General features: G+C 41.6%; 1 protein-coding gene and 1 pseudogene across 2 annotated transcripts in view; both read right to left on the bottom strand.

The window, feature by feature from the left end:
* Positions 1 to 1257, bottom strand: part of GTF2A1 (general transcription factor IIA subunit 1) — a 46332-nt gene extending 45075 nt beyond the window's left edge. The window contains exon 1 of one of the 2 annotated variants that reach the window (XM_032287719.1): positions 739 to 1257. Coding sequence is in view for 1 of the 2 variants with exons in the window: in XM_032287718.1 (XP_032143609.1) it covers positions 88 to 117 (30 nt within the window). In the remaining variant the exon portion in view is untranslated. Of the gene's footprint in view, positions 1 to 87; positions 552 to 738 lie in introns of those variants that run through there. The other variant, XM_032287718.1, reaches the window with a different exon arrangement.
* A 14758-nt stretch (positions 1258 to 16015) lies between these two features.
* LOC116558128 lies at positions 16016 to 16134 on the bottom strand (annotated as a pseudogene).
* Positions 16135 to 17307: the final 1173 nt, after the last annotated feature.

The following is a 17307-nucleotide window of genomic DNA, read 5'->3' as shown; positions in this document are numbered from 1 at the left end:
GAGTCGCCGCCGTCCCCGCCCCCGCCCGGTCCGGCCGTTGCTGCCGCCTGAACGAAGCCCCCGCCGGCCACCGAACCACGTCCTTACCACGGTGTTTGTATTTGCCGAGTTCGCCATTTCCACACACAACACAAACAAGAGGGGACAACCCCAAGAAAACAAGATAAAAACAAAACCAAAAAAAAAAAAAAAAATACTAAAACACCCGAGGGTGACCCAAGTCACCGCAAGATTGGGAAAAAAAATTTAAACAAAATCAATCCTGAAGGAGTAGGGGAGAGCGGAGAGAGGAGGAGGAGGGGGGTACTCCTCCCGCAGCTAAAAACCTCGAGAATCGCCTTTTTAAAAAAAAAGCCACGACCCTTCAGGGGTCCGGGGGCGTTGCCCGCTCCCCACCCCGCGCCAAGGAGGGAAACCACCACCGGTCACCGCTCCCTGCGCCGCCGCTGCCGCCACCGGCTGCAGCTCCAGCCGTCCGGTCTGCCCGCTTCTCTCCTTTATATAGCGAGCCAACAAGCTGCGCGAGCCACCGCCGCCGCCGCTGCCGCCGAGAGACAGGGTGATGGGGGAGGGAGGGGCGGAAAGGGCGGGGGCAGAGGTGGGCGGGGCTGAGCGCGAGACACCGCGAGAGCCACGTGCGCAGGCGCGCCGGGGCGGAGGCCTCCGCGAGCCGCGTCGTCACGCGCGGTGGAGGGTGCTGGACTGGCGGAGCCGGGGAGTGAAGGAGTGAAGTCGGACCTACGCCTCTCCAACTCTCGCGTGATCACGTGGTTGGCACCCAGGCGGAAGTCTGCCGCAGTTCTTTGCGGTGAAGTAGTTGCAAAGCGTTGCTGGAAAAGGCGCGAGTTCTAGTGACACTCCAGTCCAAAGCTGGGTGGGACCGCCTCCTGTCGCACGTTTCCGCCCGGTCCCGCTCTGGAGGAGCTAGGAAATGAGACAGAAGCGGCGGCGACTGCCTCGCTAGGAATGGCCGCGAAGGATTGGTCACGTGGTGCCGCTTCCGGCCTCTAGCGGGTTCTGATTCGGGACGGTTTTAAATGCGGAGTCATGTCTTGATTTGTCAGCGAGGCTTTGACTGTGAGCTTCGGAGCGTTGGCGCCTCGCCGAGGGTGGGTCTTTCGCGCGCAGAATTGTGTAGGATTTCCCACTGGGAGTAAAAGCCGATTGGGGCCCACTTTCACATTCCAGAGTTAGTAACCTCTGATTTGGTTTGTTTCCACATTGGGTCCGCTACGAAGACCAGGCTTACTTAGGTTACCCAGAGATTAGTGCCCTACTGGCCCACGTACTTTAATTTGTCACGGTGGTGGAAATGCGGGGCAGTGAGGGGGGGAGAAAACCCCACCAGCGTTTGGATTATAACAGCATGGTAACTTGCCCTGGTTTTAAAAAATACTGCCAAAATCCCACTACTCCGCATGGCCAACGAGCAGTGACTGATCACATTGAAACGCATGCCCTTGACCCAGTTCGCTTGGCCTCTAGCTATAAGAGAGCAAGGCGGCTGTGCCCATGTCTTGAAGTGCAATCCAATAAGCTTTTGACCTCCTCTGCCCAAACAAATCCTGCCTTTATATCAACATTACAAGCAGAACAGAGTCCCTGGAATTTTGAGGGACGTGAAATGTCGTCCGGATGAGTGAAGGAGTTTGTTTTCCAAAGACAAAGCGAAATGAAATGTTAAAAGCTCTTTGCTGGTGAAACCAGATTTGAAGAATATCAAAGGCGTCTTACCAAAGAGGAAAAAAAAAAAATGCAGCCTGCCAAGACCTGAAGAAAGGGATTAGAGAAAGCAGGGGCCTTTAATACGCGGAAAATGGGAGATTGTGAATGGGTGTGGAGAATATGAACCTTTAGATTTATTTTCACACCGAGTCCAGTCCCCTCTTAACACTTAGTTGCTTTCCGTTACCTGCACAGCTGCATGGTCTGGGACACTTAAAGAAAAAAAAAAATCAGGAAATCAGTGTTCTTAGCAATGTAAAATTGTGATTCTATCAACATTTGTGATTTATTTAATATTCAGGTGACAGCCCAAATTGTAAAGTTACATTAAACAGTACCATTCCTGGTAAATTTTACTGCATGTTGAGAGGACTTCTTGTTACCTCCCTATATACATACTCCGAAACGCTTTGTACATGGAATCCCTCACCTTCCACCTAGTTTTCTCCCCTACCATTTCGTATTCTTGACTAAATGGTTGAGTAGTTTCGCCATCAATTAAGGTTAAAACCACTGCAGACTGGACATGGAAGAGAAGCTATGAGATTTGCTCTTCACAGAATTAATCTGTGAAATAGTGGAATGTAGTTATTGGACTAAAGTGGCAGAAAACCAAATCCTGGCCTCCTTAAGACCATCAGACTCTCTGGAGGCTCTGAGTTAGCTTCTCTCTTTACACCTAGATTACAAAAAGACCTAAGCACTTGGTTAATATTTAACCAGGCACTTGCATTAGATGGTATGTCTGGCATCCAGCCATCATGGATTCCATTCCAATATATTGGTTTTCCAGGCCCTCAATAGGTGTTATATACCATCAATTGTAACATATGTGTGCCATCCAGTTTAGTTTCAGAGTGAAATGTTTTCTGATCTTGCACCAAAATTGTCGGACTGAATACTTGGAAGCTGCAGCCCTTTAATTCACAAAACTGAAACTTTGTGAGAGAAAACTTCTCCCAAGTAAGACTACATTTAGCATCATATTTAAATTGTTTCTATCTGAACTTTTTATTCTTGGTCTCCTACAGCTTGAATGATGTTTCTAACTTTAACCGCAATTTCTACTGTATAGGATTTGCTATTTGTGATCTCATACTTCGTAACAGCCATGTACTTAGAGAGATACATAATAGTACTCTCTTTGTGATGAATGTTTGTGTTGTGTGTTTTTTAACTTCAAAATGATTTACATTGGGAGATAAAATGCTGCATCTTTCTTTTAATATGCAGCCTAAACACTAGATAACTGTAAAACAAGAGAAGAAAAGGAAAAAAAAAAAAAATCAAAGAAAAAAAAAATCAATGTATAAGTTTTGCTATACCATCAACAAAATGACACCAAACCTTATATGTACAAACATTTAAATGTTTTGCAGTCCAAATGACTATTCAAGAAACAATGCCAAGAAAGAAAAGTCTAAAAACATTGTGGAAATTGGCTTAAACTAAAATCTCATGACTTCCTATCAAACTTTATTTTCTTAAATAGTGAAAAAAGAGAAAAAAAAAAACAGTTTTGAGGCACATTTAGGTCCTCATATGCTCAGTAGTAGTGGGCATTTTGGAAGGACACAAAATTGAAGAAAGATGCCTCAAGCTTACCAATCATTTCTTTTTCTTTTTTTTTTTTTTTTTCTTAAAATGGAGTCTTGCTCTGTCACCAAGACTGGAGCGCAGTGGCACAGTCTCAGCCTACTGCAGCCTCCGCCTCATGTGTTCAAGTGATTCTCCTGCCACAGCCTTCCAAGTAGCTGGGATTACAGATGAATGCCACTAAGCCCAGCCAATTTTTGTAGTTTTGGTAGAGACAGGGTTTCGCCATGTTGGCCAGGCTGGTGTCGAACTCCTGACCTCAGGTGATCCACCTGCCTCAGCCTCCCAAAGTGCTGGGATTACAGGTATAAGCCACCGTACCCAGCAAGTTTACTAATCTACATGAAATCCCCTATTTTAAAATGTAATGCATAGTCATAAGCATTCATTTAAGCTTTATTGAGAGCATAGATATTTCAGTTCTACCAAAAACAATTATACTGCATTCAGATTTCATCTATGTTTTTGGCATTTACAAAGAAACTGCCAATTTTCACGTGCACAAATTTTTGGTGGTGACTATAAGAAGGAATTATCACCCAAATTAGTTCTGTACATGTGAGGAAGAGATTTTTTTTAAATCTTTTTAAATTATCTTCTTCTGTTGTAACATAGTTTGAAATTGCTACTTCATGTCTTAAAACACCAACGAGCTCTAAGTTATTTTCTGTAGAACAAAGTGTAGGCCAGTTTGTAGTTTTCACCAAAAATAAATTAATTTGGTCTGGAGTTTTGGTGGAATCGAGTTTGACTCTTGCCACTAAATTCCTATGTGACATTGTGCCATGATTCTCTCCATATCAGTAAGGTGAAATAATCAGCACCACCAGGAAGTGCTTTGACAGGTATTTGGTGGGTGTTTTATTAATGGTAACTGTAACAGCTACACCAGTATTATCAAAGCTGGGGAAAGATGTTCTTAACTCACTTTGTAGAACACTACCATTGGATTTTTATGATGGTGGCTGGGTGCTATGGTTCATGCCTGTAATCCCAGCACTTTGGGAAGCAGAGGCAGGCAGGTCACTTGAGGCCAGGGGTTCCAGACCAGCCTGGCTAACATGGCAAAACCCTGCGTCTACTAAAAATGCCAAAAATTAGTCGGATATGGTGGCATGTGCCTGTAATCCCAGCTATTTGGGAGTCTGCGACATGAGAGGCAGAGGTTACAGTGAACCAAGATTGTGGCACTGCACTCCAGCCTGGGCACCAGAGCTGGAGACAGACTGTCTCAAAAAAAGTAACATCAAGGCACGGTGGCTCACGTCTGTAATCCCAGCACTTTCGAGGCTCAGTTGCATGGATCACTTGGGGTCAAATATTAGAGACCAGCCTGGCCAACATGGTGAAACCCCATCTATGCTAAAAATACAGAAATTAGTTGGGCGTGCTGGTGCATGCCTGTAATCCCAGCTACTCAAGAGGTCGAGGCAGAAGAATCACTTGAACCCAGGACGGAAAGGCTGTAGTGAGCCAAGACTGCACCACTGCACTCCAGCCTGGGTGATAGAGCGAGACCCTATCTCAAAAAAAAAAAAAAAAATTAATGATGCCAGTGGTCTATGGATAGCTTCTTTATCAACAAGAAGTTTACCCAAATTTTGATACCTCAAGTGGTGACTATGTAACAGTATCCCTGCCTCACAATGCATTTTAAAACTTTATTTTTTCCTTTCTTGCTTTCAGCCTTCAAACTTTGAAACTTTGTTTCTCCCTTTCCCACCAGCCTCTTCTGAGAACAGGGCTCACTTATCTAATGATGTGATTGCTTACAAATTCCAGTGGCCAATTTTGAAACAAACCAGACAGACCCAGCTGCCAAATCCTCCTGCTCAAAGGGAATTAGGAACTACGGTATTAGCCCAGTACTACCAACTTCAGTCAGGGTGACTCAAACTGGGCCTTCAAACAGGCAATTACTGAAGTTGGCCATCAGAACGGACACAGACCTACAGCTTCCTGCGCTGCTCTTACATATTTCCCACACCTTTTGCTTCTTGAACCCCTTCACTCAGCCCAGAAAGTTGGAGTGATCTGTTAAAGGCATGAGCCTGTCCATCCACCAACTGCTGATGTTTGAATAAAGTTGCTTTCCTTTCACTACACCTTGCTTCTCATGTTTTCTGCCTCTGAGCCATAAGCAGTCAGACTTGAGCTGGTTCTAAGTACACAGCATAATTTTTGTGTGTTAATATAATGAGATGGTTCCTTAAGCTGAAAGCTGATTTATTGATTGTATTGATTGCATATATCAAATTACTTAGTTACACATGTGCCCAGCTATATGTAGTAAAAGTTATGTGTGGATTTGCCCACTGAACTAGCAATGCCAAATCTAGGACTCTGCCCCACAGATATATTCATTGTGGGACTGCATTAACACCCATCCCACCCCCCAAAAAAGTAAATATTTTATGTAAGGAGATTATGTAATATGTCCATGTCCCACATGTCCATATAAGGAGGTTGGTTGACTATACTATAGTACATGCACATAGGGGAGTACTATGCAGCTGGAAGAAGAAGAAAGGAATATATATATATACCCACTATAGAATGATCTTTGGAATATAATGCTGAATGAAAAAAGCAAGGTATAGAAAAGTAGTCTGTGCCTCCATTTAAAAAAAGAAGAAATACAAAAATGTGTTATGTAATAGCCTTGCTTCCTTTTTTTTTTTTTTTTTTTTTTTAAAGGAAATATGGCCAGGCACAATGGCTCACACCTGTAATCCCAGCACTTTGGGAGGTTGAGGTGGGTGGATCACCTGAGGTCAGGAGTTTGAGACCAGCCTGGCCAATATGGCAAAACCCTGTCTTTACTAAAAATACAAAAACTAACCAGGCATGGTGGCAGGCATCTGTAATCCCAGCTACCTGGGAGGCTAAGGCCCTTAGTAGATTGGATAAGGCCTACCTGCATTGTTGAGGGTAATCTTATTTACTCAGTCTACTGATTCATAATGCTAATCTCTTATATGGGAGAAAGAAAATGGAGATGTTAGGTACAGGAGGATAAGTAAAAATTCTGTAGTTCATAATCCCAGCACTTTGGAAGGTTGAGGTGGGCAGATCACCTGAGGTAAGGAGTTTGAGACCAGCCTGGTCAACATGGTGAAACCCTGTTACTGCCAAAAATACAAAGGATGAGTGACTTCTAAAGAACACCTCTAATGAACATTTTGATTAGGAAATCCAAGAGATTTTTGAAAACATACTAATGGACATAAACCACTGGTAGATGGGGTGGGATTGAGTGGATATTAGAGAACACTAAAACCAGGAAAACAAACACTTTTTGGATTCAACTATATCAGAATTCTTTTTGTTGCTCAAAGGCTCCTGTGATGCCAGTTAGGATTACATTGTTTGGATATATGTGATGAGGTAGGATTGCCACTTATATGGGGCTACTGGGAAATGTTTACCTTTCAAGTCCTGATTTCCATGAGTGGGGTTTTCCCTCTACCCATTCCTAGCCTCTCTGCCACATTATACATTCTGCCCAGGGAAGATGAAGTGAGCTTATCTAATTGGTGAGACAGTGATAGCTGCAGTCCCCCTTCATTGTGGGCTGTCCTGCAAGTATAATTTCTTGTCACAGATATTGCCTGTGATTGGTAATTGGTCTAATTCTGTCATTCAGCTGATCAATTTGATTAGTAATAAAAGTTTCATCCTGCCCCCTGGGGGGAAAAATACAAAGGAGAGGCGGGAGAATCACTTGAATCCAGGAAGTGGAAGTTGCAATGAGCCAAGATCACACCACTGCACTCCAGCCTGGGCAACAGAGCATAACTCTCTCTGAAAAATAAAAATAAAAAAAGGAAATACAAACCACATGTATACTTTTTTTTTTTTTTTTTTGAGACAGAGTTTCAGTCTTGTGACCAGGCTGGAGTGCAATGGTGCAATCTCAGCTCACCCGTGCAACCTCCGCCTCCTGAGTTCAAGTGATTCTCCTGCTTCAGCCTCCCGAGTAGCTGGGATTACAGGCATGTGCCACTACGCCCAGCTAATTTTGTATTTTTAGTAGAGACGGGATTTCTCCATGTTGGTCAGGCTGGTCTGGAACTCCCAACCTCAGGTGATCTGCTCACCTCAGCCTCCCAAAGTGCTGGGATTACAGGCTGGGATGAACTGTGTGATAGTTAATGTTATATATTCATTCACCTCGCCCAGCTGTACTTTGATTTTTAGATTTCACTGAAAACACATATTTTACTTAGTTTTTTAAAAAATAAATTTTGAAAAGAAATTCCTCAAACTAAAAATTAAGTAACATAACCTAAGCAGATATTATGTAACATGGAAACAACTTTTTCAAGTGACTTCAAACACAATAATTTGACTAGATATCCAAAGTAGGATATTTTTAAAGAGAAAAAATAATGTCCAAAAAAATTTAAGTGTTCTTAGTATTTCCCCTCTGGTGATAATGTTTGCAAATGTATTCTGGTAATTTTATGTGAAATGTGGGCTAAAGAATATGAGTAATAGTGTTATATTCTAATTATCTAATTGCAATTGTTCTTGAGAAACAGGCCCTCAGTAGATTGGATAAGGCCTACCTGCATTGTTGAGGGTAATCTTATTTACTCAGTCTACTGATTCATAATGCTAATCTCTTCTGATATGGGAGAAAGAAGATGCAGATGTCAGGTACAGGAAGCTAAGTAAAAATTCTGTAGTTCATAATCTCAGCACTTTGGAAGGTTGAGGTGGGCAGATCACCTGAGGTAAGGAGTTTGAGACCAGCCTGGTCAACATGGTGAAACCCTGTCTCTACTAAAAATACAAAAAATAGCTGGGTGTGGTGGTGGACCCCTGTAATCCTAGCTACTCGGGAGGTTGAGACAGGAAAATCGCTTGATCCTGGGAGGCTGAGGTTGCAGTGAGCCGAGATCGTACCTTTGCACTCCAGCCTGGGCGACAGAACAAGACTCTGTCTCAAAAAAAAAAAAAAGAAAAAAAGAAATATCATGATGAATTTTGCCAGAATTCCCTGCTGGCTCTGAAGAGGCCTAGAAACAATGACCAACCCAGTAGTAATGAGTATACCTGGTACCTGAATTATAGGATTTCAAGACCAGTACTCTGTGAAGAAATGTCTGATTCTGATTCCTAGTCAAGAGCAGGAAATGTCTTTTTCTTAAAAACAACAACAAAACTCAAACTCAATGTTTGATCTTATAAAATATATTTGTCCCCATAAAAGCTAAAAAATGACAAGTCCAGTGCTGTAGTATTTGGGATCACCTCTTGCTCCCAGATTATCATCTTGAAATAGTATTTTCCGGGCCGGGCGCGGTGGCTCAAGCCTGTAATCCCAGCACTTTGGGAGGCCGAGGCGGGTGGATCATGAGGTCAAGAGATCGAGACCATCCTGGTCAACATGGTGAAACCCCGTCTCTACTAAAAATACAAAAAATTAGCTGGGCATGGTGGTGCGTGCCTGTAATCCCAGCTACTCAGGAGGCTGAGGCAGGAGAATTGCCTGAACCCAGGAGGCGGAGGTTGCGGTGAGCCGAGATCGCGCCATTGCACTCCAGCCTGGGTAACAAGAGCGAAACTCCGTCTCAAAAAAAAAAAAAAAAAAAGAAATAGTATTTTCCAAGGAATAATGTCTCTTCACAGATACTACTGACTCCAGGACTGGGATAAAAAGAAATGTTTAAACCATATGAAATTACCAATTATTGCCCAAAATAAGACAAAGTGACTCTAGAATATCTTTTCATATGGATAACAAGGAAAGCATATTTGTTTCCCAGGGCTATTGTAACAAAGTGCCACAAACTAGGTAGCTTAAAACAACAAGAATTTATTGTCTGACAGTTCTGTAGGCTAGCAGTTTAAAACCAAGGTATCAGTAGGTCCATGCTTTCCCGAACACTGGGTAGAATCCTTATGTGATAGTTAATGTTATGTATTCATTTGACTCAGCTAAGGGATGCCTAGCTAGCTGGTAAAACATTACTTCTGGGTGTGTCTGTGAGGGTGTTACTGGATAATATTAGCAATTAAATTAGTAGACTGAGTGAAAAAGATTGCCCTCACCAGTGTGGGCAGGCATCATCCAGTCCATTGAGGGCATGAATAGAACCAAACATCGAAAGGGTGAATTCATTCTCTCTGTTTCAGCTGAAACATGCATCTTTTTCTATTCTTGGACATCAGCTTTTCTTGTTCTCAGGCCTTTACATGTGGACTGAATTTCAGTAGTCCCCCTTTATACATGGTTTTGCTTTCTGAAGTTTCAATTACCTGCAGTCAACTGAGGTCCAAAAATATTACAACATGACTCTTGCACTTTGAAGCCATTATTAAGTAAAATGAGGATTACTTAAATAAATATAAGTATTGTGATATGGGGCCAGTTGATCTGATAACCTGTATGGCTAAGCGACTAATTGCAGTTAGGTGCGACAGAGCAGAACAGTGTGAGATTTTATCATGATATTCAGAACAGCGTGTGATTTAAAACCTACAAATTGCTTATTTCTGGCAATTTCATTTATGTCACAGTGTCCATGTCATTCATGATATTCAGAACAGCATGTAATTTATTTATTTTTTTTCAGAACAGCATGTAATTTGAAACTTATGTTTACTTATGGAAATTTCTTCAGAAATTTTATAATCTCACATCATTCACACCAAGAAGATAGGTGACTATATACTAGAGTAAGATAATTTGAGAACATTAGAGAGAGAGAGCAAGAAACAGCACATGACTTTTATTACAGTATATTGTTGTCACTGTTCTATTTTATGTTGTTGTTAATCTTTTACTGTGCCTAATTTATAAATTAAACTTCACTGTATATATGTATATATATGTGTGTGTGTGTATGTGTGTGTATATATATATATGTGTGTGTGTGAAAAAATAGTGTATATAGGGTTTGGTACTCTGCAGTTTCAGGCAGCCACTAGAAGTCTTGGAAAACCCACAGATAAGTGGGGACTACTATACACTACTGGCTCTTTTGGTTCTCCAGATGTAAAAGGCAGATCATGGGACTTCTTGGCCTCCACAATCATGTGAGCCAATTCTGTGTGTGTGTGTGTGTGTGTGTGTGTGTGTGTGTGTGTGTGTATGTGTGGTCTCCAGTGGTTCTCTTTCCCTGGAGGACTCTGATCGATAAAATATTTTGGTACCGAGAGTGGTTCTAGAGGAACAGAAAGTACTGATAGTCCATGGAGTGAACTGTTTCTAGAGATATATAAAATATCTGCATTGGATACTCCTAATTAATACTTATAAGAAGCAAGGAGCTAAGTGACTCTGTATATGACACTTTTGAGCATTTTTGGAAAATAAGGAATATAATGACATTGGCTTCTAATGTAGGACTAAGTGGTAAAAGAGAAGGAGGAGTTTGGGGATTCAAATTCCCAGCTCATGCACTGTATAAATGACTTAAAAACTTGTAGTTGTGCCCTGAAAAATCATTATCTCCTGTAGATACAGGGCTGAAACTGCTGAAAATCAAACTCAGAAACTCATTGTGTGATTGGCTGAATTACAAAGCAAGTTGAACTCCCAGCTTCACATGGTATCTACCATTAAAGTCATGGCATTGGTTAAGAAAAAGTGGGATCCTGTAAGTTGGGATGGGCACATGTAGAAAGACTCTGATGAAACTACAGACAGTGAGACCCTAAATTCTGACGCGTCTTTGCCAGCGGAAGAGGTTTCTCCATCCCCAGCAAAAGTATCCTCCCCAATCCCAGGGAAAGTGGCCTCCTCCCCACCCTGAATGGTATAGCTCTCCCTACCTCGGGTGGTAGCAGCCTTCCTAGCCACAGTGGTTTCAGTATTTCCACCTCAGTCTGAAATAATTAACCCTGAGTAAATAGGCTTCATCTGAGGCAGTTGCTATGCAAGACAATGCTGGTTCTCCTCAGGAAATAATCTACCCCTGTCATCCCTAAAGGGCCTACTTTAAGTTATAAAGTATGACCCATGAGAAGGTGCACTATGCTCCAAAAGAACTACTTGAGTTTTCTGATTTATATAAGGAGAAATCTGGGGAACATGCATGGGAATCAATATTAAGAGGGTGGGATAATAGTAGAAGAAACATAAAGTTGAATCAGGCCAAGTGCATAGATATGGGCTCACTAAGTAGAGATTCTGCATTTAATATTACAGGAATATTACATTATTTCTAACTCTCAGAGAGTCAGAAAGGGCTCTAACAGTTTGGTTGGTTGGCTGAAACATGGGTCAAAAAATGGCCCATCAAGAGTGAGTTGGAGATGACCATCTCTCTTAATTTAATACAGAGGAATGGATTCAAAGGGTCAGGGAGATTAAAATGTTAGGGTGGATTTGTCATTTATGACCTATTTACCACACTGGGAGGAGCCAGAAGACATACCTTTCACCAATACTTTGAGAAATAAATTCGTAAGGGGAACCTCAGCACCCTGGAAGAGCTCCATGATTACTCTTCTCTGTAGGACAGACCTTACAGAGAGAACTACAGCCATTCAATTGGAAAAGGTAAATAGAGTGGGAGTAATTGGATCTCGGGGTGACAGGGTCCAAGGGTCAGCACTAGGTAACAAAGGCAAAGTGGATGTATTATTGTAATGCACAGCAGAGTCAAAGCAGCAATCTTGCAATCTTGGCTCACTGCAGCCTCCTGCCTCAGCCTCCCAAGTAGCTGGGACTACAGGTGCCTGCCACAATGCCCGGTGAATTTTTGTATTTTTAGTAGAGATGTTGTTTCATCATGTTAGCCAGACTGGTCTTGAACTCCTGACCTCAGGCTATCTGCCTGCCTTGGCCTCCCAAAGTGTTGGGATTACAGGCTTGAGCCACTGTGCCCGGCCTCAGTTGATACTTGTGTTGACTTGTATCCTGCTTCTTTACTAAATATTTTTATTCTAATAATTTTTTATGGAGTCTTTAGAGTTTATTTTTTTATTTATTTATTTTTTTAACATATAATAGCACCTGTGAACCATGACAATGTTACTTCTTCCTTTCCAACTGGGATGTCATGTATTTCTTTTTCTTGCCTAATTGCTCTAGCTAGAACTTTCCAGTAGTATGTTGACAGAAGTGGGAAAAGTGGGCATCCTTGCCTTGTTTCTGATGTTAAAGGAAAAGTTTTCAGTACTTCACCATTGAGTATGATGTTCACTGTTTTTTTAAGTATATGGCTTTTATTATGTTGAGATAGTTTTTGTCTATTCCTAGTTTGTTGAGTGTTTTTATTATGAAAGGATGTCGAATTTTGGTAAATGCTTTTTCTGCTCTAATTGAGATAATCACATGGGCTTTTTCTTTGTTCTGTTAATGTGACGTATTACATTGATCAATTTTTGTATGTTGAACCATCTTCAGACTCCAGGAATAAATTCCATGTGGTCATGGTGTATTATCTTTTATATATGCTGCTGAACTTGATTTGTTAGTAGTATTTTGTTGAGAATTCTTACATCAGTGTCCAGAGGAATAACAGTCAGCAGTTTTCCTGTGTCTTTGTTTAACTTTAGTATCACGGTAATGCAGGCCTCATCGAATGAGTTACAAAGTGTTCCCACCTCTTCATTTTTTTTTGAAAAGTTTCAGGAGGTCCAAGTGTGGTGGCTCACACCTGTAATCCCAGAACTTTGGGAGGCTGAGGCAGGCAGATCACAATGTCAGGAGTATGAGACCAGCCTGGCCAATATGGAGAATCGCCTCAACCCTGAAGACAGCGGTTGTAGTGAGCCGACATCGCACCACTGCACTCCAGCCTGGGCAACAGAATGACACTCTGTCTCAAAAAAAAAAAAAAAAAAGTTAGCTGAGCATGGTGGTGCATGCCTGTAATCCCAGCTACTCAGGTGGCTGAGGCGGGAGAATCACTTGAGCCAGGGAAGTGGAGGTTGCAGTGAGCCAAGATTGCGCCACTGCACTCCAGCCTGGGTGATAAGAGTGACTCCGTCTCAAAAACAGAAAGTTTCAGGAGGATTGGTGTTAGTTCTTTTTTAATGTTTAGTACAATTCCCCAATGAAACCAACAACTACTGTACCATTTATATTCCCACCAACGCACAAGGTTCCAATTTCTCCATGTCCTCATTAACACATTACTTTCTGTTTTTATTGTGTTTTGTTTTATAGTATACATAAGTATTTCATTTGGAGGTGCTAATGTAAACAATATTATTTTTACTTTTAAATTTTACTTGTTCTTTACTGGCATACAGGAAAGTAATTAGCTATTGTGTATTAACCTAGTATCCTGCAACCCTGCTATAATCACTTAGTTCTGGCTGGGCGCGGTGGCTCAAGCCTGTAATCCCAGCACTTTGGGAGGCCGAGGCGGGTGGATCACGAGGTCAAGAGATCGAGACCATCCTGGTCAATATGGTGAAACCCCGTCTCTACCAAAAATACAAAAAAAAAAATTAGCTGGGCATGGTGGTGGGTGCCTGTAATCCCAGCTACTCAGGAGGCTGAGGCAGGAGAATTGCCTGAACCCAGGAGGTGGAGGTTGCGGTAAGCCGAGATCCCGCCATTTAACCCCACCCGGGTAACAAGAGGGAAAAACCCTTTCAAAAAAAAAAAAAAAAAAAAAAAAAATCACTTAGTTCTAGGAGATTTCTGGTCAATTCTTTAAGATTTTCTGCATAAGTAATCATGACATCGGCCAACAAAGACAGTTTTATTTCTTTCCAATATGTATATATTTATTTCCTTTTCTTATTGTATTAGCTAGAACTTAATAATTTTTTTTTTTTTTTTTTTTTGAGATGGGAGTTTCACTCTTCTTGCACAGGCTAGAGCACAATGGCACCATCTTGTCTAACTGCAACCTCTGCCTCCTGGGTTCAAGTGATTCGCCTGCCTCAGTCTCCCAAGTAGCTGGGATTACGGGCATGTGCTACTACACCCGGCTGATTTTGGGTTTTTAGTACAGACTGCGTTTATCTACGTTGGTGAGGCTGGTCTGGAACTCCCAACCTCAGATGATCTGCCTACCTCGGCCTCCCAAAGTGATGGGATTAAAGGCATGAGTCACCACACCCAGGCTATAATTCTTTTTAAATGTATTAGCCTCTTAAAACATGTAGAAAAAATGTAGAGTTACAAAACATAGTTACAATAACATGACCTTTTAAAAACATTTATTTTTCTGTCAATTGACAACAATTGTATATATTTATAGCGTACAACATGTTTTGAAATATGTATACATTGTGGATGGCTAAGTCAAGTTAACGTGTGCACTACTTCACATTCTTATTATTTTTTGTGGTAGGGGCACTTAAAATATACTCTTAGCAATTTTTTTGGAGTGGGGGGACACAGAGTTTCGCTGTTGTTACCCAGGCTGGAGTGCAATAGCATGATCTCGGCTCACCCCGCAACCTCCTCCTCCTGGGTTCAAGCAATTCTCCTGCCTCAGCCGCCCAAGTACCTGGTACTACAGGCGCGTGCCACCATGCCCAGCTAATTTTTGTATTTTTAGTAGAGACGGGGTTTCACCATGTTGACCAGGATGGTCTCCATCTCTTGACCTCATGATCCACCCACCTCAGCCTTCTGAAGTGCCGGGATTATAGGCGTGAGCCACCGCGCCTGGCCTCTTAGCAATTTTTAAGGATATAATACATTATTATTAACTATAGTCTTTACGAATCAACAGATCTCTTGGAGTTATTCCTCTTAGCTAACTGAAATTTTGTATCCTTGAACCAGAATCTTACCAACCCTCACCATCCCCAATCCCCTGTTAACCATCATTCTACTCTCCGATTCTGTGAGTTCAACATTTTTAGATTCTACACATAAGTGAGATCATATGATATTTGTGCCTGGCTAATTTACTTAATATAAATGCCCTCAATACTAGCTTTTTTTTTTTTTTTGAGACAGAGTGCCCAGGCTGGAGTGTAATGGCATGATCTCACCGCAACCTCCACCTCCTGGGTTCAAGTGATTCTCCTGCCTTGGCCTCCTGAGAAGCTGGGATTACAGGCATGCGCCACCATGCCCAGCTAATTTTGTATTTTTAGTAGAGACGAGGTTTCCCCATGTTGGTCAGGCTGGTCTTAAATTCCCGACCTCAGGTGATCCGCCTGCCTTGGCCTCCCAAAGCGCTGGAATTATAAGTGTGAGCCACCACACTCGGCCAATACTAGCTTTTATAATATCCCATGTATTTGCCTTTAATGAGATCTTTATTTCTTCATATGGCTTTATGTTACTGTCTTGTTTTATTTTAACCTGGAGGAGTTTATTTAGCAGGTTTAGTGATAACAAGTGACATCAAGGGTAGTGATAAGCTAGGTAAACAAAAGCTCTGTCAGCTTTTATTTATCTAGGAATGTCTTAATTTTTCCCTCACTTTTGAAGGACAGTTTTGCTGAATACAGAATTCTTCTATGACAGTTTTTTTTTTTCCTTTAGTACCTTGTGTATATTAGCCTCAAAAGTTTCTGATGAGAAATCTGTGGATAATCTTAATGAGAAACTCTTGTATATGATGAGTGGCTTTTCCCTTGCTGCTTTCAAGAGTCTCCCTTTGACCTTTGACAGTTTGACTGTACTGTATGCTGGAATTGGCCTGTATGAGTTAATCCTAGTTGGAGTTTATTGGATGTTTATATTCATGTTTTTCATTTAATTTAGAATGTTTTCATCTATTATTTTTTTCGTTTTTCTTTTTTTTTTTTTTAAATAAGCCTACGACACCTGGTATTCCCAGGCAGTCTCCCATCCAAGTACTAACCAGGCCTGACCCTACTTAGCTTCCGAGATCAGACAAGATTGGGCGTGTTCAGGGTGGTATGGCCATAGACCTAGTATTTCTTTAAATATTCTCTCTACTCCTCTCTCCCTGTCTGCTCCCTCTGGAACTCTTACAATGCATATGTTCATCCACTTGAGTGTGTCCCATAGGTCTCTTAGCTCTGCTCACTTTTCTTCAATTCTTTTTCTTTCTGCTTCTCTCAATCAATAACTTCCACTGTCCTATTTTCAAGTTCACTAATTCTTCCTGAACAAATCTGTCTTTGAATGCCTTTACTAAATTTTTTATTTTAGTTTTGTACTTTGCAGCTCCAGATTTTTTTATTTTCTGGTTTGTTTTTAGCTTTTCTACTTCCTTATTGATGTTTCCATTTTGTTCGTACATCATTCTCTTAACTTTTCTCTACGTTTTCCCTTAGTTCTTTTGAGCATCTTTAAGATAGTTCTGTTAAGGTCTTTATTTATTTATTTTGAGACGGAGTTTCATTTTGTTATCCAGGGTGGAGATTGCAGTCGTGCAATCTCAGCTCAGTGGAACCTCCACCTCCTGGGTTCAAGTGATTCTCCTGCCCAACCTTCCCAAGTAGCTGGGACTACAAGCGCATACCACCATGCCTGGTTGATTTTTGTATTGTTAGTTGAGATGGGGCTTCTAGTAAGCCCCGTTTCTACTAAAACAAAAAACAAAAACAAAAAAAACCTATGTTGGCCAGCCTGGTCTCAAATTCCTGACCTCAAGTGATCTGCCTGCCTCAGTTTTCCAAAGTGCTAGGATTACAGGCATGAGCCACTTCACGCAGCCAGTTTTGTTAAGGTGTTTGTCTGGTTCAGCCACCATCAGCTTTATTTTCATGGACCGTTTCTGTTGATTTTTTCCCTTGAATGGGCCATTCTTTCCTATTTGTGTATCTCGTAATTTTTCTTTTGGTTGAAAACTGGACATTTGAATCTAATAAGGTAGTAACTCTGGAAATCAGATTCTCTCTCTTCCCCAGCGTTTGCTGCTTTTTAAATCTGTTGTAGGCTGCCTCTGTGTCAAGTGTCAGTCTGAGATATAAATTAAGGTCTTTCTCAGATCTCTTCTAAGCTTGCACTTTTCCCTGAGCATACACGATGACTTTCTCATATCTCCCACATATGTAGTTGCTTTTGAAAGTCCTAGTCATTAACACATGGCTCTGAAAAAGAGGAAGAAAAGAAAAATAAACTGAGTAGAGGGTGCT

Source organism: Sapajus apella, unplaced genomic scaffold (genome assembly GCF_009761245.1).
Source record: "Sapajus apella isolate SASKATOON/1434 unplaced genomic scaffold, GSC_monkey_1.0 scaffold20, whole genome shotgun sequence".
Taxonomy (NCBI): Eukaryota; Metazoa; Chordata; class Mammalia; order Primates; family Cebidae; genus Sapajus; species Sapajus apella.
The sequence above is the reverse complement of the archived record's forward strand: the minus strand, read 5'-3'. Positions and strand labels throughout refer to the sequence as shown.